Source organism: Camelus bactrianus, chromosome X, assembly GCF_048773025.1.
Source record: "Camelus bactrianus isolate YW-2024 breed Bactrian camel chromosome X, ASM4877302v1, whole genome shotgun sequence".
NCBI lineage: Eukaryota > Metazoa > Chordata > Mammalia > Artiodactyla > Camelidae > Camelus > Camelus bactrianus.
The window spans coordinates 29,406,732-29,432,800 of NC_133575.1; the positions used below are offsets into that span (position 1 = coordinate 29,406,732).

Genomic DNA, 26,069 nt, shown 5'->3' on the forward strand with positions numbered 1-26,069 from the left:
CATGTAGAGGGAGCGGAGGAGAATGGCAGGAGGTCAGAAAGGGCTCTCTGTGTCTCACTTGGAGACTAGCTCATCTAGATTCCAGGGGGAAGCTATGAAGCACAGCTGACACCACAGAGTTGGTCTGTCTTGAGGCGGAGGGAGCTGACCTTCTGTACCTTGTCAGTCAGTCATTGACCGAAATCCACCAGGGGTAGGTGCACAGCGTAGCCTCACATTGGTTGAGGGCAAATATCCCAAGAAGAGGGCAGCTGTCAACTTTGTTAGCAGCCAACTTACAGCTACTGGGAGATGGGGCACCTGCCAGTAAAGTAAAGGGATCCATGCCAGCATGAGGGGCTTCAGTTCATCTGACTCATTCCTCTTCATCCTTCATTTGGTACCCAGGTTAGATGGTGTGGCTCCCCTAGTGACCCTTTCCTACCTCCAAGTGTAGGTTAGGAGCCTTCCCATGTTTCCACAACACCTCTATTACCCCTCACAAGCCTAATTAACGCCCCCAGGTAGGTTGTAAACACTATGAAGTCAGGGGCTTTTTAAAACTTTAGCACCTACTACTGTCCTAGTGTATAGTCGGTGCTCAGTTAATATCTAAACAGTCACCAAATCCTGTGAGATATCTCTTTCATTAGCCTCTTTGCCATCTTTCTGCCAACATGATCAACTCATAGCTACTGCATTGCCCTTCTTTAGGTCTTAGTTGTCACCATTGTGGGACATTTTGTCTGTAATACTAATCACATCGTTAAAAGTAAAAACCAACCAATTCACAGCAAAATGCTCCCATTGGTTCCCTACTGCCCACAAATACAGTCCAAGCTGCCTAATTGGACTTGTAAACCCATCCAAAATGTGAACCCAATCTGTCCTTCCACCTCATTGCCCCGTTGGTTAGAATACTACCCCACTGGCCTGCGTGTGGCTTGTTTGTTGTGGCTTTGAATCTTTGCCCCTCTCTCCGTCTCCCCTTGGGCCTGGAGTTTCCTATGCATGTTACAAAGTCCTGTAGAAAGCCCTGCTCCCGTCCAGGCTTCTGTCTCCGTCCGGGAACTTCCACTTTTCTGATCCCGCTGGTATTACTGACAGCATCATTCATTTTATGCCCCAACAGTGTCATGAACCACGTGTCCTATTGCGTACCAGTCACGGGTACATATTTTTCTCTCCCTTTATAGACAACACCTTCCTGAAGGGCAGGAATCATGTTTAGCATTTTTTTCTATCACCCAGGGCCAGAACTGGCTACATCATTTAGGGGGCTCAGTACAAGATAAAAATGCAGAGCCCTATTTAAAAAATGGTTAAGAATTTCAAGATGGTAGCAGCAGAGCATTAAATCCAGCATGGGGCCCTTCTGGAAGGCCCTTGTGAGGCTGTACAGGTCACACGCCCATGAAGCTGGCCCTGCCGAGGGCTATGCATACAGTAGATCATCTATGAAAACTTTCAGATGAATGGATGCAGGGAATGAATGAACGTTTAATTAAATAAGTTCAATTTCTTTTAAAACCATTCTTTAATTTGCAGGAGGTACTTGGTTCCTAAAACCGAAGGAAGATAGTGTTACAGGTGACATGATCAGCGGAGAGCCCATTGTTACCTGCTTATCAAAATTTAAACGATAAATTTTTAAAAGAATAAAATCATGACTCTCATACAAATATAAACATATGTCAACAATTTTATTTGGCTCATAAATTAATGAGGGAACCAGAGAAGTGTTACAGCTGATTCAAAGGAAAATCCACAGAGCAGACATATTTATAGGCCATGAGGAATGCTGACATGAATTTACTTAATAGATGCAAAACTAGCTGCTTCCACAGAGGCTAAGGGAAGTCAATCCAATGTCTACCAGACAGATGTGAGTTTCTAGAGGCAGGAATTATTTACATTACTATCTGTTTTCTACAAGGTAATTTCTATCTCTACAGAGCTGTAAAAGAGCCCAGTCAAAGACAAAGGCTGAGATAACCCTGATGAATGAGCTAGTCAAAATCTCTACTAAATTCCAGCCTGGCTCACTTTCTATAGGAGAGAGGGAGGCCATGCAGGAGAGGGAGTTATCTTGCGTTACTAATCTCCTCTCTGAATGCAAGCACCTGGAACTTGAGGGAAATCGTTCCTATTAATAGCTGTCACTTCTCTTGTTTCTGTTCCTGCCTGTGTAACGGAGATTGCCTTTGTTGAGGAGTTTTGAAGGAAGGTGTCTTTCCTTGGAACAATCAAGTTGGGAGGGACTCACTTTACAGCTGAAGCAGGAGTCTTGGCCAGATCACTTGGGATCATTGTTGTTTTTGGAAGGGCTCCCAGTTTTGTTCTTAAGAAAAGGTGTATGGTCGTAAGTACTTTTACATTACCAATACTGAACATCTGGGGGGAATGCGCAAACTGTATAAACACTTAGCCATTCCAAATAGCCAGGTACGCACAGCGCTTCCCAGGGTATGGCGTCATTAAATATTAACCCATTTGTAAATTTTGGATTTTATCAATCTATGTTCTTGTTCTTTCTCTAGGGGCCAGTACCATGATACAACGCAAACAACTTAAGCTAAATCGCACAGGTTAAATAAGACTCCCTTGTAGGAGATTCCATAGCCTTGCTGCTTGAAATGTGATCCCTGGAAAGGCTGTTAGAAATACAGTATCTCTGGCCCCACATCAGTCCTACTAGATTAGAGTGAATATTCTACCAATACACTGGTGATTTGTCAGACTTTTCCAGTTTGAGAAGTTCTGCTTTATAGTATTAAGCCCTGAAAAATCACCTCTGATATCTTTGATGTTTTCACAGGAATTGCCTATCTGTTCGCCAAAGCTTATCTGGTTTCCAAGAAGCCACAGTACCTGGACACATGTATCCGCTGTGGGGAACTCACATGGCAGAAGGGCCTGCTGAAGAAGGGGCCAGGGATTTGCCACGGGGTGGCTGGCAGTGCCTATGTCTTTCTGCTGCTCTACCGACTCACGGGGAACTCTAAGTACATCTATCGAGCCCAAAGGTCAGCCTCTCTCTGCATGTTTTTTTTTTCCAAATGTTAATCCAATTAATGTTCTGAATAGATAGTAAGAATCACGTGGCTTAAAAAGTGTAAAAAGAAAAACATCAACTGTGCACTCTAGCAATTTAGTTCACTTCCCGAGAGACGGTCAGTGTTACCAGTGTCTTGTCTTCTCAGAAATGTTCCATGTATATATATATATATGCACACACACAGAAAAAGGCATATATTTTAAATTCTGTCCTGCCTTTTTAATACAAATGGTAGCACTTTGCTATCTTAGTAATCACCCTAAATCAGTCCATATAGGACTTTCCATTTTTATTGCCACATAGTATTACATCGTGTGAATGAACCCTAATTTATTTAACCAGTCGCATATGGAGGACTATTTGGACTATTTCCAATATTTTGCATTACAAATAATGCTATAATAAATAGCCTTGTACATATATCATTTTGTACACGTATGGATATATCTGAAAGGTAAATCCCTAGACGTGGAATTGCTGGGTCAAAGGCTATGTATATTTGTGATTATTTTTTATTGTGGTAAGAACACTTAATATGACATCTAGTCTCTTCACATATTTCTAGAACGTATTCACCTTGTATGGTGGAAACTTTATACTCATTGAGGAAAAAACTCCCCATTTCCCCTCTCCCCCACCCAGCCCCTGGCAACAGTCATTCTATTCTCTGCTTCTAGGAGTTTGAGTATTGTAGATTCCTCATGTAAGGGTTATCATGCAGCATTTGTCTTTTTGTGACTGGCTTATTTCACTTAGCATAATGTCCTCATTTATCATTTAGAACAGGGTACATAGTAACTGCAATGTAAGTGTTCACTGTTCTTATTACTAAAAATTTTAGTTATATCATTCCAGACATTTCTCTATGCATAAACGTATGTTCGTATATCTAAATGTGTATCTGTGTATGGTTTGTATGTATTAATAAGATATTACAATTAAGTATGTGTAACAGTTCTATACATATAGTTTGCAGCTTATAATTTTAAATGAACAATTTTTAAGGGACATGCTTCATTTCAGTTTGTGTAGATCTAGCTCATTGTTTTAATGACTATATAGTTATTTAGAGTTGTACCATGATTAATTTAACGAACCTTTTAAGTAATGGACACTTGGTAAATTTGCGGTATTTACTAATACAAACAAAATTGCCCCAAATATCCAATACATACCTTTCTATGCACTTGTCAGAAAAATGTTGAAATTGAAGTCATTGAATGCAGAGGTGTTTCTAAACTGTCTTTATCTTTTGCCCATTTTTTTCATACTGTGATTCTTATTTTGAGGACTGTAACTCTTGGTCAATCTATGCTGTAAATATTTTCCTACTTTGCCATTTCTCTTTCAATTTATGGCTCATGGCTTTTTGCCACACCAAAATTTTAAATATTTTCCTTGACAAAATTGAACTTTCAAGATTTCTGGATTTTGTGCTATGCTTAAAGAGACCTTTCTGACTCCAAGATTATAAAGTATTAATTTATATTGACTTTTAGTACTTTTACGGTTTTATTTTAATCTTTAAAATAAATTTATACCTCTTCACCCATTTATCCCACCTATTTAAAAGTTATTAAACTTTTAAATCTTTGATTAGTTAGAACTTACTTTTTAAAATAGTGTCAGATGGGTATCCACCTTTCTGTTTTTTAGTGAAAAAAAACGAAACTTTCCCATAACATCTTTTGATCAATTACCCCAATGATTTGAAATTCCGATTTTATCACAAACTGAATTTATATAAATCTATGGCTTGTTTCTGGACTTTCTATAATTCATTCATTTATTTCCAATTTTTCTTAGCTGTCCTCTCTGATTTATTCTTCCAATTGTATTTTAGAATCAATTTCTCAAAAATTAAAAAAATTCTATGGACATTTGATTGGAATCTCAATTGAATTTGTATGTTACTTAGTGAGAATTAACATTTTTAGAATACTGAGTTTTTCCATACAGGAGCATGGTATATTTTCCCTTTAAGTTTTTAAAAATGTCATTTGGTAAAGTTTTGATCTTATGAAGAAGGACTTGTATGTTTCTTGTCAATTTACTCCTGTGGATTTTATGTTTCCAGGTTTGTGAGTGGAATCTTTTCCTTCATTATATTTTCAGATCATTTATCACTGGCATTTATGAAAGCTTTAAAAAAAATACATATTATTGCAGTTTAGCAACCTAAGGTGCACTTCTCTTATATAAATCTGCATTGTATCTTACAAATATCTTAGTTTTGATAATTATCAAAATGATATATCTGGCCACCTTACTGAAGTCCATTTGTCTTTCTATTAGATTTTCATTAGATTCCATTGGGTTTTCTAAATAGACACACATATTATCTGCAAATAATTATAATTTTGTTACTTCCTTTCTCAACTGTAGGTTTTATTTTATTTGTTTCCTTATTGCATGGGTCAGAATCTCTGAAGCAATGTTCAGTGATAAGAGGGATAGTAAACATCCTTGTCTTTATGCTGATTTCATTAGGAATGCTTCAGTGTTTCACCATGATCTTTTCAATTTGCTTCTTATAATGTGGGTCATGTTAATAGATTATGACACGCCTCTGTTCAGGATAATCCAATGGCTCCCCATAGGAATCAGAGTAAAAGTCATGGTCCGTTCTCTGGACAAAAGACCCTGCAGGATCTTGCCTCTATTACTTTTCTGATATCGTGCCCTACTTGTCTTCCTCCTGGTTCTTTGTGCTACAGTGGCTTCCTTGTAATTCTATTAAAATGCCAGGTACAATCTACCTGAAGGCCTTTGAAGTTTTGATTTCCTTCACCCATAATGTTCACTTTCTACATGTATCTCCCAGCTCTTTCACTTCATTCAGACCTTCACTCAAAAGTCATTTTTTTTCAGAGAGGCCTTCCCAAGCCCATTTATCTAAGTTCAATCTTTTTTTAAAAAAACATAAAATATCCTTTATGATATTTGCATGTATGCACTGAAGGAAAAATACTAACATATGTAAGTCCCCTATTTGAAGCTCCATTGTTTAGGAATTCTGTTGACATATTTTGATTTATGGTTCCCTAATCTGTTTAGGTTGCAATCTGACTCTTGATTTGCCAAATGTAGAAAACAAAAGTCATTTTGGATTTTATTTAGGCTAATGCGGTATCACCTTTGGGATAAATTTCATTAGAGATTATCATTCCCTAGAAAGCCTATTAAAAGGAATCAGAACAACTCCTCTGTTTTTCTGGCAGGCCAGTCCTAGTTTACGGAGTATTTATTATAAGATTCTGGGATTACAGGGCCCTTCAGACAACTTAAATTTCTCACTTACAGATAAAGACTGAAAATGTGTGGGTACTATCTAAATATTGTTTGGGCATTGTATTTAATTGCTTAGTGCACTGAAATTTCCACTTCATCATAACTCAAAGGTAAATATGGCCCAGACTTCCCTAATTTTCGCAGTTCCTAAAACAGTAAAGTCAAACAATAGGTAGCTTCCTGGAAAAATATTACTTGGCCAACACCTATTATTCTTTTTAACATAGAGTTGGAATTTATGATTCCAGAAAAGTATTTGACAACCTTCTCAGTTACTTCTCTGACTATTTAATTATTCAGGTTTTCTACCTCTTTTTGAATTAATTTTTGTAATGAATGTATCCCTATAAAAGCGTCTAGTTCATATGGATTTTCAAATGTTTGACATAAAGGTCTAACAGTATAGTTCTATAATATTTTGAATGTCCCATTTCTGTGATTACATGCCCTTTCACATTCCCAATTCTTTTCCTTTTTAGCCAGACACACCAGCATTTTGTCTGTGTTGTTCATCCTTTTAAGAAACTAGCTTTTGGTTTTTATTAATTCTTTTTATTTTCCTCTTTTGCTTCCTAATTCATTATTTTCTGTCTTTATTTTGATTTTCCAGTGTTCTTTTCCTTTATTTTGTTTTCTCCTATAGTTTTTAAAAAGTACTTAATTAGAATACCTTCCATTTTTATAATTATAGTAATAACAACTCAGATCAATGAATTTTCCTTTGAGTTCAGTTTTGGTCATAATTAATAAGTTTTGATATGTAATGGTCTCAATGTCTGTAATTCTTTTTTCTAAGGTTTTTTAAAAAAATATTTTATTTATTTGCCAACATATTATTTAATTATTTTATTTTGATGGGAGGTGGTGGAGGTAATCAGGTTTATTTATTTTTAGAGGAGGTACTGGGGACTGAACCCAGGACCTCGTACATGCAAAGCATGTGCTCTCCTACTTGAGCTATACCCTCCTCCTTTTTTTTTTTTTTTTGAGGGGAGGTAATTAAGTTTATTTATTTATCTTTAATGGAGGTACTGGGGATTGAACCCAGGACCTCATGCATGCTAAGCATGTGCTCTACCACTTGAGCTATACCCTCCCTCTATAATTCTTTTTAGTTCCGTAATTACCATCCTGACTTCTCTTTAGACAGGAGTTTTTAGAAAAATGAATTTGTTAGTTCAGATTTGGCATTTTCACTTTAATATGATAATACGACATGTAGCTCTGAATACAGTGAAACTGCTATTCTCACACATTGCTAGTATTCTTGTAAACTGCTATATATCATTTAGAGGTTATTTTGAAAAGCACAAAAATGTTTATCATATTATTTTTAAGTAAAAAAATGTAGGATACTAAATACTATACGGACTATAATTTTAAGACTATAATAAATAAATCAAACCATAGTAGGGGGGAAAGGTCAGAAGAAGGAGCAAAATTAACAGTGAAATAGTTGCCTCTATTTTACAAATATTCTTCTATACTATGTTTATGTGAAAAAATTATATTTACCACGTAGCAAACACTTGCTATTTGCTCGAAGAGCCAAATATATGTTATCTTTGATCTTTACAGATAATTTTATGCAACTCTGTAACTTCAGCACTTTAAAGTCAGATTAAGAAATATGACAAAGTTCATCTAACATGAAATTATCAGAGTCGGATATCACAACCCCAATGCCCTTCCTCTTTCTCCTGCACCTGGGCTTCTTAATCTAGGATATGTGAATTTATTTGAGAAAGAAGTATTACATCTCAAGCTGAAATGTAGCATTTCATTCAATTCTGAATTAACAGTGGCTGTGACTCTGTCACCAGATGTCATAGATATTCTCATGTCTTATTACTCTTGTTGCAGATATTGTGAAATATTTTACTCCCATCACTCCTTAGACATGTCAGTAGTTATTAGACCCACTATTAGATCTTGTTATTTCATGTGTTAATAAAGAATCCATATATCATTACATCACAAATTTGGTTTAAAATTTTTTGCTAACCATATTTTACTATAATTAATTTTCTTGGGACTCCTGTGTATTTTACTTAATGTGCTTGAAGACTTTTTTCTGAGAGAGAGCCCAGACTGCCAAATGATCCACAGGGCTAAAAAGGTTAAGACTCCTTGAATCTATACTGTGAAGTTTCATTGTGTAATTATACATTTTGAATTAAACAATTAAGATGCATCATTATTCTACTGTTTAAAATTGTGACTTCCATTTAAAAATTGTTGTGTATTCAGGAAAACAGTGGATAGAAAAATTGTCCCAAACAGAATTGTCATGTGTTTCCTGCTGATTTATTTTAAGCTGCTGTCAATAATTCCAAGAGCCTTAAAAAGATCAAATAAGTAATTACTCTTCATAGGACCCCCTGTGTAGTAGCAATAATCTAAATTTGAATAGGATCTGTGGCAAATACAGGTAAAAGAAAAAAAATCTTTTCGTAGAGCATTTAGAGGCCGGTGATTTATTTTTAAGGCAGATGTCCTAAAAATAATCTATCTTGTAGCTGAGTTTGCTATTTGATGTCATGATTATAAAATGTGGCTTGCCTTTTCCCATTCATCTTCTTCTTTTGTTTGCCCAAAGCACAGATTGTATAAAATCTTGCCCATTTATTTTCACAGTCTCTGCTCTCTGTCACATATAAATGAAACCTAGCTCAGAAATAATATGCCTGCAGAAACACAGCGTATTTACTCTTTTAAAGGCGCAGGCATTGCCGTATGCCAGGAACTAATACAACACTGGAAATGAACTATGCTTCAGTTAAAAACAATCAAAAGTAAATAAAGGAACAGGCATATATCAGCTTGCTTCCATTGAAGATAAATAAAAGTATGGCTATTTATCTGTCTTTTTTTACTTTTAATTATCGGACAGCAGAAGGAATGAAATCCTCAGAAGCATGTTTTGCTTTGCAAATGCTGAAAATAGTTGAATTTGCTTGCCCACATGCTTTTTTGTGAAACATGCACAATGACATTATGGCAGCTCTGGTTTTCTTAACAGAGAAAAAGTCTTTCTTAAAATGTATACAATTCTGGAAAGAAAACGATGCTAAAACTTGAACTTAGCAGAGAGGAGAAAGAAGCAACCCAAAGCCAGTAATATGGAAACAGTCACATGAAAACTATTCATATTTTCCTCTTCTTCTCTTAGGTTTGCTGAATTTTTATTTACCGAGGAATTCAAGGCTGGTTCCCGGGTCCTTGAAAGTATATACAGCTTGTATGAAGGCTTCTCCGGGACAGTGTGCTTTCTGATCGATCTGCTGCAGCCCAACCAGGCTGAGTTCCCTCTCTTCAGCGTCTTTGTTTAGAAAGCTCCGTGTCCCACTGTGGCCCTGCAGAAGGTCCCTGAGATTTCCTGAGCCTACTACCCGAGGCCCTTCCCACACAAGCCACATTCAATGGTATCACAACCCTGAGCCTTAACATTGCCGCCGAGAGAAGGAAGGAAGGACTGAAGGAAGGTAGGAAGGGAGCAGGCAGGTGAAGGCAATAATAGTACAAGATTTAAGGGAAAACAGTGTGAGAACCTGCGAGCCTAAGACACCCAACTCTTCTAAAATCCATAGAGATGGACTATGTCAGGGAATAGATGTGAGACCAGAGATCCGAGGAAAAGGGGAAAGAAATCATCTGTCTTTCAGTTACGGCCTAGAAAGCAAAACTGAAATGGGGACTATGGCAATGAGATGCCAAAATACCTTTACAATTGGAGAGAGAATCTGACCATTTCTGGGTGCCCTCCACCCTTAAATTCAAAAATAAAGACAATCAAAAAACTCAAGTAATTGCCCAGCAGAAAACGGCTAGGAGGGGTAAGTGTCCGGTTGCTGAAGGACAAAAGAGGGAAACTCTTGGTTGTCCTTTGCCTTTACTTATTGAAATTCATGATTTGTAGTGAATGGAGAAGTTGGCATGTGAATCTTTATTTTTAATCATTCCCCTGGGCATTTTAAGAAATCATGTCATAACTTAGGTTTAGACCCTCAAATTCAAAGTTTCCTTAGGCCTTAGAGCATCTCTTTTCCTGGTTCCTTTTTTTCCTAAAGCTCAATTAGAGTAGAAAAATTCGTAGGCTCGCAAATACGATAGCAAGTGTTGCTGCCAAGTGTTTTTCTCAATTTGAAGCGCAAGCTGTGTATTGTCTATTGTTAGTAATTTTTTAAATGCCTGTGTAATCCCAATGAAGCTATTAGCTGAATTGTAAAATATACTCGTGGTAAAAATCACTCATCTCAAAGATCAGGGTAACCACTACAACAGTGTGTCGTGTCTGCCTTTGATGGAATACCGTGTTCCACACACTGGCCTGGAAAGGGACCAGTGATTGTGGAAAGAACACTGCTCAGTTTTACACTATTCAATTAAGAGATATGTGAACTCCCTGGCTGGTCACCTTACCTTCCAAGACACAGGCTCCACTAGAATTTGTCTACAATACCCACTGAGCCAAGTTGTCACATTGAATTCAACCCTGCTGTCAACACATAGGAGTTATAAAACAACTTCAAGTAAACAGTGGTTTGCAGAGCACTGTGGGAGCATCTGCCACTTCAATACTCAGAACACGAGTCTCCCCTTTTCCTAGAATTTGGTCGCTGGCAACTTCATATATCGGAGTGAGGAGGAAATTGCATACTGTATAAGATTTAACAATTATTTAAATAGTCATTAAATATTTGGATATACATGATAGATGTAGAATATATACGTATAACTAAGTGCTTAGGTTTACATGGGGGTATAAATATATATGTATATATTCTGCATTTATCCCCATGTAAACCTAAGGAGTTACTTAGTTCAGTAGTTCCTAACTTCTTGATTCATAGATGAACTTTGGGAAGAGTTGGGGAATACTCTTGCCTAAAAATGTGTGTGTGTGTGTGTGTGTGTGTATGCGCATGCACTCTTTTTAATGGGAAGACAATCTCTATCATTCATTAAGATTCTCAAAGTATCTGTGGCTAAAGAAAGGTAAGAACTGTCTTTGTATATTTTATGACTCTGTTTATGTTTGCACACATCAGAACAAACTAGGGCAAAATGGTTTTGAAAAGCTTGTACCTTTTTAGCTCATTGTTTCATTTTCACATCCTCAGATACAAATATGTAAAGTTGGCCTCGGTTGTTCATCTTTGAACATACTCAGGTTGAATCAATACCACGTATATAAACAGCTTTCAGGTGACTCCCAAAGTTGGGTTCCAGAAGTTCTTTTGTGAATGGTCAAGGACCTCTCAGAAAGCCTTAAGACAAAATGCCTTCTACAAAGTTGTCTCCTTTTGAAATGATAGTGGGACCTGGTTTTCACCATCTGGTTTTAAATTCATGGCACCTGTCCCCTGTAGGGCTGAGGGTAATAAGCATTCAATGTATCGGGCTTTATAGAAGGCATGTTTTTTTTAATCATCCAGCAGCCCTTCGAGGTGATTTACATAATTGAGCCAAAGTCTCACAGTTGGGAAGGGGCAGAATGAGGAGTCAAACCCAAGGTTTCACTTCCCAAGTGTATTCATTCAGTATTCTAGGCTAGAACCTGAGGATCCAGCAGTGAACAAAATCGCCTCCAGAAGTTAGCTTCTGTTTCTGTTTGCTGACCCTTCCAGCCATTCATCCTGAAGACCTAAAACCTAAAGCACTAAGAAGTGATAATGTAGCTCAACATACCAGTTTCATTTCTAGGAACTTCAGAAAAACTGAATTAATTGCTGCTCGCCCACCCTTTTAAGGTCCAGTAGGCTAACTGTGATGTTGTTGTGCTGACTATTGTGAAAAGGCAACCATTTTGTGTGTTACAGCCAAGAAAAGGCCATGTTGGTGTCTTTTTGAATTGACACCGCGTTAAATTAGAAGCAAGGGTAAGCTTGTCTCGCACTTAAACATGTTGAGAGTTTTCATTTTTGTGAAAGAGTGGAATTAAAGGTTTGGGAAGGCTCTCGTCTATCTTGTTTTCCCAAGAAAAAGGAAAGAGACCTTTTTAGTGTTGTAGAAAAGTGTGGCATGTCACTTCTTAAGTTACGAACTTGTTCCCTTCTGTGTAGTAACATTCTTTTTTGAATAGTGCTGAAGTGTGTTGCCTTTTGAAGGCTATGAGGATATTTTCACCATCACTAGTTTAACTTTAATATTATTTGCTTTATGTGACACGAAAATTATAAACCCTGAGGTGACAGTGGAAATATTTGAGGATAGATTGAAATAATCTCTCAACAATGGGGAAGACTGCCTTATACTTGGAGAACAGGGAGTTTTGGAAAATATTACAACCCTGTGTATTTTGTTTCATTAACACAATTATGCACCTTCCCTTTCACCCCTCCCCCCAAAAAACTGTTATCTATCTTTATTTTGTCCAATCCCATTTCAGTCATCAGATTTTTCTTTCTTTCTTTCTTTCTTTCTTTTTTTTTTTTCATTTGTAACCTGGTAACTGAGAACAGAGGTTTGACACCATATGTTCCCCTGTGCTTCTTCAGGTAATTGACTCCCCTGTGACAATAACAGTACTCACTTTCTGATAACTTGAGAAACAGAGTCATTTTCTTGGTCTGTGCTAAATTGAAACTCTTCCATGGCAATTTGTATCTTTAACTTTCTGTGACACACTTGAGATATTAATCAAGGTAGTGCTCAAAGTGCTTCAATGTCTATAATGAGCACATCTCACTAATTTCAACGCAACACATGCAAGTTTGTGATTTATACCCATGTTAAGGGAAAACATGATTAAAAGAAAAAACAGTACTGCAAAGAGCCCTGTTTTGGAAATCTCAAATCCTTGCTCAGCAACTTCCGTGAGCCATTATCATCATCATCGTTGTCGTCACCATCACCCTCTCCATGTCTCGGGGTGGTCAATGATAAAATGGATATAAGAGTTTTATAATATGTAGGTCCTTTATGTGTTTAAAGGGGAAGCTATATTTTAATTTCTACCACATGCATAGAAAATCATGCTCAACTATGACTTGAAATTAGCATTTCAGCCAAATGAAATCTCCATGTGTGGATGCACTGCCCGGGGTCTGACTCATTTGATGGGTGAAAACAAAAGTATGTGTTTTATATTCTAGAACCAATCCTGGCTGTAGCAGTTGTGCCTCAGAAAGTTCTGATTCACTGGGGCTGAGTCCATAGGAATAGGCTGGTTTACTCGGGAGCTCCTTTCAATGCAAATATTTATTTTGCTTGCTGGAAACAAAGGATTGCAGTACCAGTCACTAAAGAAAAGCAGCTAGCTACAGCCTAGGCCTGCAGAGCAAAAAAAAAAAAAAAAAAAAAAAAAAAAAAAAAAAAAAACCAAAAAACAAACAAACAAAAAACTGGGAAATAAAGTCATTTGGGGTTGAGTTTGGTGTGCACTTTAATTAGGGCCTCAGAACTGCATGCGTTGTAGTGATAGAAATATACTGTCAATGGCATATAAGGCCTCCCTTTGGGGACCTGGGTTATTTATTCAACACTGTCCCAAATTAATAGCGAAATGACTAAGCCTTATATTCGCCAAGGCCGGGTGATTCTGGCATAAACTTGGCAAGGAAAGCAAATAAGAAGGCAGGCCAAGGGGTGTGTGGGGGAAAGCTTACAGGAGCTCAGCACCCCCGTGTAAGTTGTGGAGGCACATTTAATGCCGCTAAAAGCCAGCCATCTTACTCGTGGGTTTTATTGCTTCCTGGGACCACTAATCCCAAACCACCCCTGATTCAGCAACTTCTTGGCCTCCTTCTCATCTTTAAATAGTACATTCTGATATGGATTTTTTTTTTCCTGTCTGCTGAATCATGTGACCTCCTTTCGCTTGGGAGGGCAGGTTTTCTCCTTATCTCTTCCATCCATGCCAGCTAAGAGCTCCAGGCTCAGGAAGGCTGGACTCCCCTCTGGACAGAAGGGCTGACCTCACAGTCAGCAGCAGCAGGAGTTGGGCCCTTTTTGCAGTCAGATCACAGGTCCCAGACAGCCCACCCCGGCTAGGGGCAGCTCTTCATGAGAGTCAAACAGCGGCCACGTTTATCCGGCTTCTCCTCTGTAAAGAAACCGGTTATTTTATTGGTAGTTGTGAAAACAAAAACAAAGTTCATGCTACATTAAATACCTGGGCATAAATCTCATACTGGGGGTACCCCCTCTCTCCTTGTGTCTTTAACTGAAAGTGCTAATGAATGGAAGCCTGAAGGATGATGCCTTTGGGCTTGAAAATATATTTGTTTTTATTTTCTTAAAGCATTGAACCTTGTCATTTCCACCTGGACTTCTCCACAAACGGCAGAGTCCCTTATCTGCAGAATTTCCTGTTCCTTTTTTGGCCTTTGTGTACCTGTTACCCCTCTGAACTGAATTTGAAAAAAAATATTTAAAATCAAAACCAAATCATCGATATTTTTATTCTTGGGGTTGGGGGCGGGGAGCAGCAAGGTTAAAGGAGCAGAGAACCCTTTCTTTTCTTCCCTTTCTCCTCCATGAATAATAGTCGGGAAAGAGAGGGAGGGTGGGAGAAAGGATACATGAGGCTTCACTGTTGGAGACTTGTGAAAACACAGTTTGCAAGAACTTCCTGTTTGTTTCCTGTTTGGTTTTTCTTAGTCCCTTGTGTGCGTCTGTGTACTTTTGTGTGTGTGTGTGTGTGAGAGAGAGAGAGAAACTGCCTGACTTATTAGAGTCAGCATCACATATGAAATAAAACCGAGCAGTTAGCTATTAGATATATCCGAATGAACAGATATATGCACGCGTAAACGGATTGAGTGGGTCTTCGTTGTGTGTTAACTGCTCTCTAATAAATTAGCACATAATTAATGAGGGCCCTAGTTACACTTCTAGTTGTCTAGCTTAAAGTATCCATTTTCATTAAAACTTCTGCCAGGTTAAAGCCAATAGTAGCTATCTGGAAAAGTTAACAGATGTGAGTTTCACAAATAGAGCCGCAGTGTGCGCCACATACGTAATTTTTACATTTTCCAGTAGTTGCATTAAAAAAAAGTTTAAAAAAAAAAAGCGAAATTCATTTTAGTAACGTAGTTGATTTAACTCAGTCTATCCAAAATATTGTCATCTCAAAATGTAATCAATATAAAATTATCAATGAGATATTTTACATTTTTTTGGTACTGACTCTTCAAAGTCTGGTGTGTACTTTACACTTACTGCACATCTCCAGTCGGACTAGCCCCAATTTCAAGTGCTCGAGAGCCCCGTGTGGGTTGGCTACTGCACTGGACAGCAGGGCTGGCATCTCACAGCTGTTTTCACAGTTTTGATAAGGTCTCCCTACGGTTTCTGTATGTTTTCGTTGTAACAGGAGAAAATGGAAACCAAACACTGCATGTCATTTGAGGACTGCGGTGTTTCCCCAAACTCGGAACAGTGGGACCCAGAGCTGCCCTGTGGAAAAATAGATTCGGCGATGAAATGAGTTAGGAAAGTTCTATTCTTTTACCCCTTTGGGAAATTTACATGGTGTACTAACATATCACAGATTCTGAGAAAACTCTCCTGCATAAAGGAAGATGACTGAAGTTGCTGAGTTCTGTGTCTGGAAGGTTCAACCTCCTGATTGCGGCTGTAACCCAGCTACCCCTCTAAAAACACGGTCAGGCTGGCATGGTATGCTTATTTGATTTTTTCTACACAGGTGTTTTAACACCCCTTCCCCCACCCCTCACCCCCAGGTCCATTAAAGATACCAGAACAATGGTTGTGTCCCTGAGTATTAATCCCTACTAATTATCTTGTCATCACAAAGACCTGAGGTCATTCTTTACTCGACTTTTGGGGACAAGAATTCTGGAAATTGCCACAAGTGTCTCTACATAAGAAAAACTGTGTGTCTTTCCCTCCTTCACTCTTTTTGGAGCAAATCTCTACTTACTCAGAATCACCCAAGAGCCAAGATATGTCTTCTCATTCTAGAACCACCTACTAAATTGAAACCAGCAGATAGCTTTAATATCTTGCATGGGGACACAGACCTTCAGAAACTACCCAAATACACACCTTCCTCTCATTCTTTGAGAAATTAGGAGCACTCTAAAAAGATGAGGGGAGAAACACTGAATGTGTATATGTATAAACGGAATACAGTTTTTTAAGTAGAGTAATACCGTTCCCGCTAATGCTTTTTAAAAAATAGTTTGTACGTGGTGTTAATTTACATGCTTTAATGTGCACTGTTCTTGTAAAGTGTGTAAAGTAGCTGTGACCTAGCAATCAGTTTAAAGAAGCTATACACTATATTTGACAAGTGTCAGTCTTTAGCAAATGAGCTTTTTGCCTTTGTTTTAGTGGAGCTTCTGATGCTGCCCCGATAAGTTTTGTTTTATGATCTGTGCTTAAGTGGCAATTACCAATTAAGTAACTTCTGTCGCCGAATTTGGTCCAAGTTGACTATAGTAACCCTTATATATGGACGTATTCAAATAAGAAAATTGATTTAAAAGATCAGTTTTGTCTCTGTTTTTTAGGACTTCAGTCTTTCAACATTAGAGATGTCTTCTGAAGACTATAGCAGTAGTAGTATCCCTTTGCTCTTGAAAATGCCAAGTATACCATGAGTTTGATATAGACTTTCCAGAAGTAGGAGTGAAACATTCTAAGTGCCGAAGTTTGGGTTTTAGAATCCGTCTGATTTGGAAGGGCAGTCCATTCTCTAAAAAGGTAAGAGCCTTCCCAACTTTGAATATCTAGCAGAGCTCTGCTTGGAACAGAAGTCTGAATTTTAACCTCGTGGATTTCATGGAGCTAAATTAACACAATGGGTTTTGTAGAATCCAATTATTGGGGAATCACTTCGCAAAGCCATATACTGGGGAATAGTTAGGCACCACATGTTAGTTTTGGAGTGTGCATTTCCCAAGTGAATAAAATTTACTTCACCAAAAAGACTTTTTACACAATTCACAATACTTAAACAGAAATATGATTGTATCATTGGAGGGAAAAAAATTTCACCTTCCTAATGATACATTTCACATTCACTGGTAAACTAGTGCAATTCCTTAATTATTTTGGGAGGATACAAAAATAATCTGTCAATAGAATATAGTTGCTTATTCCTAACTATCTAGGAATGAATACATGCTATTATTTAAAGTACTGTTGGATTTTAAAGAACTGCTTAATAAATTAGTATTATTAATAAAATTGTACTCTTTGCAATACATTAGCCTCAGCACAAACGCAGTTAAAGACAAAATTATTTAAAGATACACCAAATAATAGAGATTAGTTATTATTACTTTAAAATCTTAATTTACAGTAGCATTAAATCCAACACCAGTTATCTGCTGTATATAACTAAAATTTTGAAAGTCTTGCACACAAAATGAGAGGCTTCTTCAAAAATGCCTTTTTGCCAAAAACAGGTTCTATGACCTCTTGCTAATTATTGTATTTCTTTAGGGGTACCTTCAGGCGCTTTGAAAGACATACCTGTAGCAGCTAGGTCTAAATTAAGAGCAGAACATTCTGTCAGATATTTTACTATTATCACAAAATGTTGTAGTACTGTATTTTATAATAAAACCAAATTCTCAAGTATCCTAGTATATTACATATTATTATACCCCAAAAAAGCCACTTTCTAGGAGTGTATTCTTGTGTACCTAATTTTTTTTAAAATAATGGGTATTTCAGTCCTAGCAAGAAAGTATAATGCAATACGTGACATTTAATTGATCTTTAGTCAAAATCCATTTAGGTATTTGACAGGAAAACTGGCAATCATAAGCTCTAATGTATAGATTATTCTCAAAGACAAAATGGCAAACGATAAGACATAAAAGACACGGTCACTGGGACAAGTTAGCTAGTATGCACACCGAGAAGGGTCAATTTGCCAGTGCTCATCAGATTTTAGCTTTTGTTATTGTTGTTCCTGGCGGGGGAAGTGCTACAGTCAGTCGGTGTGGCCTCCTCTTCATGTGGGGGATTTGCTCACAGCCAGTGCATGGTATAATGAAATCTCTTTGGAAGCAGGATTGAGTCAGAAGCTGAGAGATGCACCTTACTGTTTTTAAAACTGCTGTTAACAATGTTCTAAACACTGTGATCTTTCCAAATGTGTTTTCTGTATTAGTTTTGTACTGTAGACAATAATACGCCATAAACTGGACTCTATAGTGTTTAAAGCAATGTTACTTATTGGCTTATCACCCCCCACATATTTATGTACAGTCTACTTAATCATAGAAAACCTGTGATAATCCTTTGCCTTAAAATAAAATCTAATGCTAAATACTGAGTGTGCTCTAATTAATCATTTTAAGCTACAAATTAATTTTGCCTTTAAAGCTTAAGACAGTGTCAAATAAAATATTACACAAATACTCTGTGGAGTGTTGCTGCCTATTCTGTGTTTGTGACAGTGTGTGTATCTTGATCTAGGACATGATGACCTGCTGGGTTCTATAAATAGATATTAGTAATCCTTTTAGAGAATGGGCCTGGCACTTCTCAGCTGTGGGCTGAATCCTCTCCTTAACCCTTATAAATAGATTTTCCCAGGCCACCCAATAATGAAGAAAAACAGCCCTTCTCTACAATTTTTGTCTTGATTCCTACTGAATCTTCACATTCTATTTGTGTTGCCATCCTATTCATAAATAGAAAAATGCCAGAGATGCCTGAAGATGAAATCACCTAATTTCAAAAGGGAAAGGGATCTTGTCATTATTAAAGTCAAATCTCTTATGGAACAAGTTAGAACCTGAGTTGTAGAGAGATTTAGTGACTTGCTCAAGCTGAGTGACAAAAGTGGGCTGAGCCCATCCTGATGTCCAAAAGGTTGTCACAAGTCCAGTGAGTGAAAAGGAACTGTGTTAGTCTTGGGGCTGGCACGCAGAAGCAAGCAGAGGGAGGTATGGCTTGGGCTAGAAAACTGTTTCCTTATTAGGTCCTGATCTTCGCTCTGCGTTAGTCAGTTATAGAGGAATACATTTTGAAGGCAGTTGTTTTGAGAAAGAAAGCGTTGGCTCCTAAGGATTACCACTGATGCTCTTTCACCTTGGAAGCAATGCTTCAAAGAACTGTATTTGGAAGATGGGGCAAGCTTCCCTGGCCCCGTGAAAAGGTACATCCTGGGTGCATGACAATAAATACACTTGTACTTTGAAAAGCATCTGTGTGGTCTGGTTATTTTTAAGTGACCGGAAACGCTGGCCCTTTGAGGAATTAAGCGTCTCCTAGGCCCGAAAACTAGAGACTGGGCTGGAAAGGCATCCAGACCCTAATTCGGGACCCTGCGGGCTGCAGGTTCTCTAAGGGACGTGACGGTTTCGAACGCGAGCGCCGGCCAAGGGGTTTTAGGACCCAGCGGCTGCGTGCGGGGCCGGCGGGGCCCGCTGCCTCCAGTGGGGCTCGGTGCGGACTGTCTCCCGGCGCGGGTTCGCGGCCCGCCGGCGGATCGTCGCCTCAGAGACGCTGCGGGCATTGAGGCGCGCGGGCGGCGCACCGTGCGTGTGGGCGTGTCCCGACCGGGCCGCGCGCCCCGCCCCAGCCCCGCCGGGTCGCTCGCCCCCAGGCCCCGCTCCAGCGCTCCGGCCCCGCGCCCTCGGCGGGCGGCGCAGAGCGCGGGAGCTGTTGGGGCCGGGCATGCCGGGAGCCCCTGGAGCCGCCGCCGCCCCCGCCCCCGCCGCCACCGCGTCCGCCGCCGGTGCGCGCCGCTGACGCGCGGAGATGAAATTCCCGGGCTCCGTGCTGGCGTCCGTGTTCCTGTTCGTGGCCGAGACGACGGCGGCGCTCTACCTGAGCAGCACCTACCGCTCGGGCGGGGACGGCATGTGGCAGGCGCTGACGCTGCTCTTCTCGCTGCTGCCCTGCGCGCTCGTGCAGCTCACGCTCCTCTTCGTGCACCGCGACTTCAGCCGCGACCGGCCGCTCGTCCTGCTGCTGCACCTGCTGCAGCTCGGGCCCCTCTTCAGGTGGGTGCGGGACCCCCGGCGGCGGTAGGCGGCCCTCCTGGGGAAGGCAGCGGTGGCCGGAGCCGGGGACCGGGCCCAGGCCGGCCCGGCCGCCTCCTCAGCCCCACCGTCCCTGTCACAGGAATGAGGCAGGATCCTGGGAGAGTGGGACTCTAGCCGGGGCGTGCCGCCTTCCTGTTAGGGTCTAGCGCAGGAAATTGCCAGTAGTCCACTGAATTTGACCAACAGAAGGGTCAAGCTTTCCCTGAGATCAGGTGGGCAGGATGGGCTTGTGTCGTGACAGACCCTTGGGAGGTGGCTTCTAAATGGCCGTTAGAGCGGAAGCCTGTACAAGTGATTGAATTTAATTTAAATTGATCAAACACGTGGAGTTGACTTTGTGCCAGGCCCTGTTCTGAGCGCATTACAAACATTAACTTATATAATTCTCAGACATGACCCTAGAAATCCACGCATCATTCTTTCCTCTGGGATGGTGGAACATACAGGGTTGTAGAGATGTCTTCAGGGCCCTGCCTGACTTCCACGCGCACCCAGTGAAGCTGGAACACGGGTGCCGTGAAGACCAACACTTGGGGCGGTGTCAAGAAAAGAAAAACTATTAGTGACATTTCTGGAAATTTAAATTTATTAACACAAAGCAAGTTGAAAAATAAATTGCTGGTAATGAAGTAGAGTTTGGCTTATCTAAAACCATGAAAGAGAGTTTGAAATGTGTTGTTTTGATAGCTTTCATCTTTGTAGGAAAAGCAAAACAGAGGGTTTCTAACTGGATTAAGAACAAATTTATAATACTGATCTTTAGACCTAGATGGTACAGGAATTGGAAGAGGTAGAAAGGCCAGAGATGCACCCAGCTGCCAGAAAATTCAGCTAACCAGGAACCTTTCCTACCAGGAAATATCTAACCCCCACCCCAACACACCACACAAACACACAGACGCACAGACACAGTCATGCAGCAAGATAGATTTTACAGAGCCCTGTTATAAAACTTTGCACTTCATGTTAGAGACAGTTGTCCCAGCTGACACTCAGAATACTGATTTGTAGTTTACACATAGTCAGGACAAACTTGGTGAACAAGTTTCCCAGCCTCCAGAAGCCACAGAATCCTAGAAAGGAAGAGAAACAGGTGCACTGGCAGGAGTAAGAAGTTGCTACTGACATCCTGAGAGCAAGGGAAGAGTTAGGGGGAAAAGAGAGCGAGAGCAAGAGTGAAGGGAATTTTTAAAGTCCTGCAACCTGGGACCATAGAGGGAGAAGTTAGTTCTCCCTGGCCAAGTAGGCCACAGCTCCTGATCATATTCCCACTCAGTAAAATCATTGTGCTCTGACTTTGGACAAGACACACATCGTTTCTTAAGTTCATCTTGAGAAAAGAAAACTCATTGCTCACGATACTGAAGTAAAGTGACAGTGCGAGGGCAACCGTCTTTTCTCAAATGCTTCTTGTGCCATATGGTTTGGTAGGTAGGTGTTTCTGTCCCTCAGTTCGTTGAAGCCTCATCATGAAGTAGATGTAATTGTCCCCGTTTTATAGATGAGGAAAATGAGACCCCCAACCACATTTGGAAGGCTTCTCAGAAATGGAGTTGGCTTCATTATGTGGAAGAAGGCAAAGGAGCGTGGGGTATATTTAATCAGTAGTTCTATCTTAAATTAAGACAGTTTGATCACCTTGGTGAAATTAAAAAACACAGCCTAAGTAAGCATCTGGGTAAATAATAATATCCCATCAGTATTGCCGTTGAAAATGTATCTAAGTACTGATAGTGATCCAAAACAAAGCTAAGGACATAACAGTATGTATAAAAACAGAATGGCACACAGAGACCTCAGTTCAAGGAAATATACCAAGTTGTTAAGAGGGGTAATTTCTAGATGGTGGAGTTACGGATGATTTGCATTTTCTCCTGAAAAATATAGAAAAGTGCATCCTTTTCTCCTTTATTATGTGTTTCTACATTTTTTAGTTTTTACAGTAAAATATTTTAACTTTAAAGAAAGAAAAAGTCTGGTGCATTGGAGAGAGAACTCAGCCATATATAAAGTTTCAACACCATAAAGAGACCTATTTCCAGAAAATTCTGAATGGGTTATTGTCTTCTGGGGGGAAAACAAAATAAAACATAAAAAACAAAGGAACAAAACACCCGCTTCCCGCTTCCGTCAACAAGGGCTCTCACATTCTAAGGCAGCTTATTTATTTCAAGAAGGTGTTGGACCCATGTTGAGATACACAAAATGCAGTTCCAAGCCTCTTAGCTTCCAGATGAAAAGAAAAGCAGTTTGATGCTGTGTATTAGCATGGCTTTGATATCTTATTGGAAGTTCTTCCTGCTGACTGTTTCTGTTTTAACTCTTAAGATACCAGCTTTACATAAAGATCAAAATTATTTCCCCCAAACAAAGGAGAGTCTCTTTTCCTTTCTTATCAATTGGACTTTGTAATATGTTGAAAATGTTTTTGGAAAATTAACTCTATTCAATTTTGGGTGTATACTAACTAGCCAAACTCCTGTTCTTTTCAGGTGAGATTTTTTTTTTTTTACATTACATTGTAATGATTATGGGCTGAACAGGACAAACTAGGCCCCGCTCCTTTTTTCCTTCAGGGAAGCATTGGGAGAGCATCATATTTCATTTCAATCAGTCTCCTGTTTAAAACAGTAGTTGCAGTTTAAGGGTTGTTTCCTCATTAAGGGTAGGTTGGAATGACACGAACATTGAATAATGTCTTGAATTAGTTTTTTTCTATTTTAAAGACAGTCTTACTGTGAATGATATTAGATATTCTGGAGAACCAGAGGGGGAAGAGCACCTCTTAACAACAATAACAAAATTTGTCATTTTTTTAGAATTATTGTAAACTAATTGGGAGAAGGAGTAAATATAAATGAGTTACAGGTTCAAGGACTTTTCCTCCATTCTTATTCACTGATCTAATGAGGAAAAAATGGTACATAAAAATCTGGCTTTATAAAATAAATGCTAAGAAGTTCTAGTAATTTTTAAATTGAAGTCTAGTTGATATACAATATTATAGAAGTTACAGGTGTACAATATAGTGACTCACAATTTTTAAGGATATACTCCATTTATAATTATTATAAAATATTGGCTATATTCCCCATGTTGTACAATATATCCTCGTAGTTTATTGTATGCCTAATAGTTAGTACCTCTTAATCTCCTACCCCTATATTGCCCCCCTCACTGGTGACCATGAATTTGTTCTCTATATCTGTGAATCTAGTAATTTTTTATAGGACATTGCAAAATGATTCACCATAGTATTTCTCTCTATAGTAAACTTTCAAAAGACTTTAAAATAATAATAGCCTAAATTTGAAGAGCTTTTTTGTTGTTTGCAAAGTGCTTTTACATACAGTATTTAATTCCATCCACTGTAAAACCTTGTGAGCTGTCATTATCTTTTTTTCACAGTTGAGAATTGAGGCTCAGTAAGATTATGCAAGTGGCCTTTCAAAGGTCACATGGCACTTTCTATTTAACCAGTTTGGTTCTTGTGTAGCTTCACAGAGCATGTGTGTCATATGAAGATAACGTGGCGTATAGGAAATCATAATCAGTATTCCTCTTGAAAACGTTTTATTAATTACCTTAGAGGGTCTCTGGTACTGCAGATTATTTGTGCTGACACCAACATGCATGGTTTCAGCTAAAGGATAAACTTCCACTTTGGTACTTGGAAACAGGATAAAGTGAAAAAAAAAAAAAAGGATCAACCTGCTGATTACCTGCATAAGAGATCAGCAAACTATGCCCCACAGGCAAAAATCTCCCCACTGCCTGTTTTTGTAAATAAACTTTTATTAGAACACAGCCATGCTCATTCATTTATGCATTGTCTATGGCTGTTTTGCATTACTGTGACCTGTAAAGCCTAAAATAAGTAGTCTTTGTAAATACTTTAAAGAAAATGTTTGCCAACCCTTGATCTACACAATACTGAAAAACTACCTTAAATGATTTTGATGAAAATAATTTATAGCTATATCTAGACAACTTCTCAAGCAAAACAAAGCAAAAAACAGATTTGGAGTAATTGGATGACTTGCAAAATTCCAAGAATAGTAGTATATTTCTTACCAGTTTTCTTAACCAGTAGTGACAAATAGCAGAAATTTTTCACAAATGTATTATACACCTACTATGTGTGATGCTCTGTGCTAAGATTTTTATTAGTTGGGAAAAACAGTGGATTGCAAGGGGGTCCACCTGGGTTTCAGGGCCACCTCTGTGATCAGCTCATTCTGGGACCTTCTTTCATTTCCGTTGGTAGACAATGAAGTCTCATTTTGTCTACAATTCTGCAGATGCTTTTCGTTTAACACAGCTCCCTCTTCAGCATCAAGAGAATTGCTTTCTCCTCTGAACCTTCATTTTACTCATTTAAGTCTTAGCATATGCTAGTGTTTTGTTTGTTTGTTTGAGTCTTTAAAAATTCTGAGTTTGATTTTATTACTTGGGTAAAACATATTTGTTTTTCAAATGACAGAAGAACAGGAAAATAGATAAGCACAACTAAAAAAATTTAAAAGTTCTAATTTGACTCAAGAGAACAATTCTTAATGTTTTGTTATATATCTTTACTAAAATTTTTACAGTGGTAAGCTGGTAAACCATAAACTGTCTCTTAAGAAGGAAAAAGCCCTGATTTGCAGCATTTGCCAATTTCTGTGATTTACATATTTCCATTATGGCCTATTTCAAACTACTAAGTTGTTTAACAGCCGGCTTACAAAATTCCTATTTAACAGTCTCTTCAGTCAGTATGAGCCAGCTCAAGCACTCCACTATTTATGTGTGTGTGTGTGTATATATATAATTTTCTTTTTATAAAAAATGAAACTTTCTATATATATAACTGAATCATTATGCTGTACACCAGAAACTAAAACAACATTATAAATCAACTATACTTCAGTAAAAAAGAAACTTTATATATATATATTCTATTGTAATTTACCCTTTTCACTTACCAAATAAAGTAAACACTTATATATCAGTAGATGTATGTGTATACTGTTAATTTTAAGGATTGGATAATATTTGATTGAATACAAATATTAGGATTTATTTAATCATTGTTTTATTTGGGGACCTTGAGAGTATTCCTAGAATTTTGCTATTACAAATAATGCTATGATTCAAATTCTTACAGTAGGCTTTCTTTCTAAGTGAGTTAATATATGAGAACTATCTTAAAATCTGAAAGTGCTATATAAATATTAGTTGTACTATTTATTATCCTTATTATTTATTGGTCCCATTTTCCCACATAGATTGTGAGCACCTCTGAACGCAGCAAGGGTATCCAGCTATCTTTGCATTCCCCACAGTACTTAGCAAAGTATGTCTGCCTTCATCACATATTTGAGAATAAAGACAATGGTCAGTTTGTTCTGTCTTCTAATCCTTGTCATGATCAGTGGTCCAATGGTGTGAAGTTGCTAGACCTCAAACAGTCCTCAGTCATTTGAGTTTTTCCTCAGCAAATTCAGTTGGATCAGCTAGACTTGAACTCAAAGCCTTGAACTTCATTATTTTCAACTGAACAAGTTCATCCATGCTGTTTTACATGTTTTCATGTAATATATTAAAGTGTCCATGACCCCAGTGGACAAAATGTAGCAGATGGTTGCCTCTCCCTCTCCCTCCCTCCCTCTCTCCCTGCCTGCCTCCCTCCCTCTCTCACCTCCTCTCTCTCTCTCTTTCTCTCTCTCTCTCTCACACACACACACACAAACACAGCCATGTATCTTCCTTCTCCCAGG

At 38.7% G+C, this 26,069-nt stretch overlaps 2 protein-coding genes across 2 annotated transcripts in view; both read left to right on the forward strand.

Moving 5' to 3' along the window:
• The window catches only part of LANCL3 (LanC like family member 3), a 90,358-nt gene extending 77,253 nt beyond the window's left edge, over positions 1–13,105 (forward strand). Inside the window, exons 4-5 of the mRNA XM_074359670.1 lie at positions 2,798–3,005; positions 9,501–13,105. Of these exons, the coding sequence (XP_074215771.1) occupies positions 2,798–3,005; positions 9,501–9,660 (368 nt within the window). The 3' untranslated portion in view covers positions 9,661–13,105. The remainder of the gene's footprint in view (positions 1–2,797; positions 3,006–9,500) is intronic.
• A 6,527-nt stretch (positions 13,106–19,632) lies between these two features.
• XK (X-linked Kx blood group antigen, Kell and VPS13A binding protein) overlaps positions 19,633–26,069 on the forward strand; it is a 45,864-nt gene continuing 39,427 nt past the window's right edge. Inside the window, exon 1 of the mRNA XM_074359669.1 lies at positions 19,633–20,265. Coding sequence (XP_074215770.1) covers positions 20,021–20,265 — 245 coding nt within the window. The 5' untranslated portion in view covers positions 19,633–20,020. The remainder of the gene's footprint in view (positions 20,266–26,069) is intronic.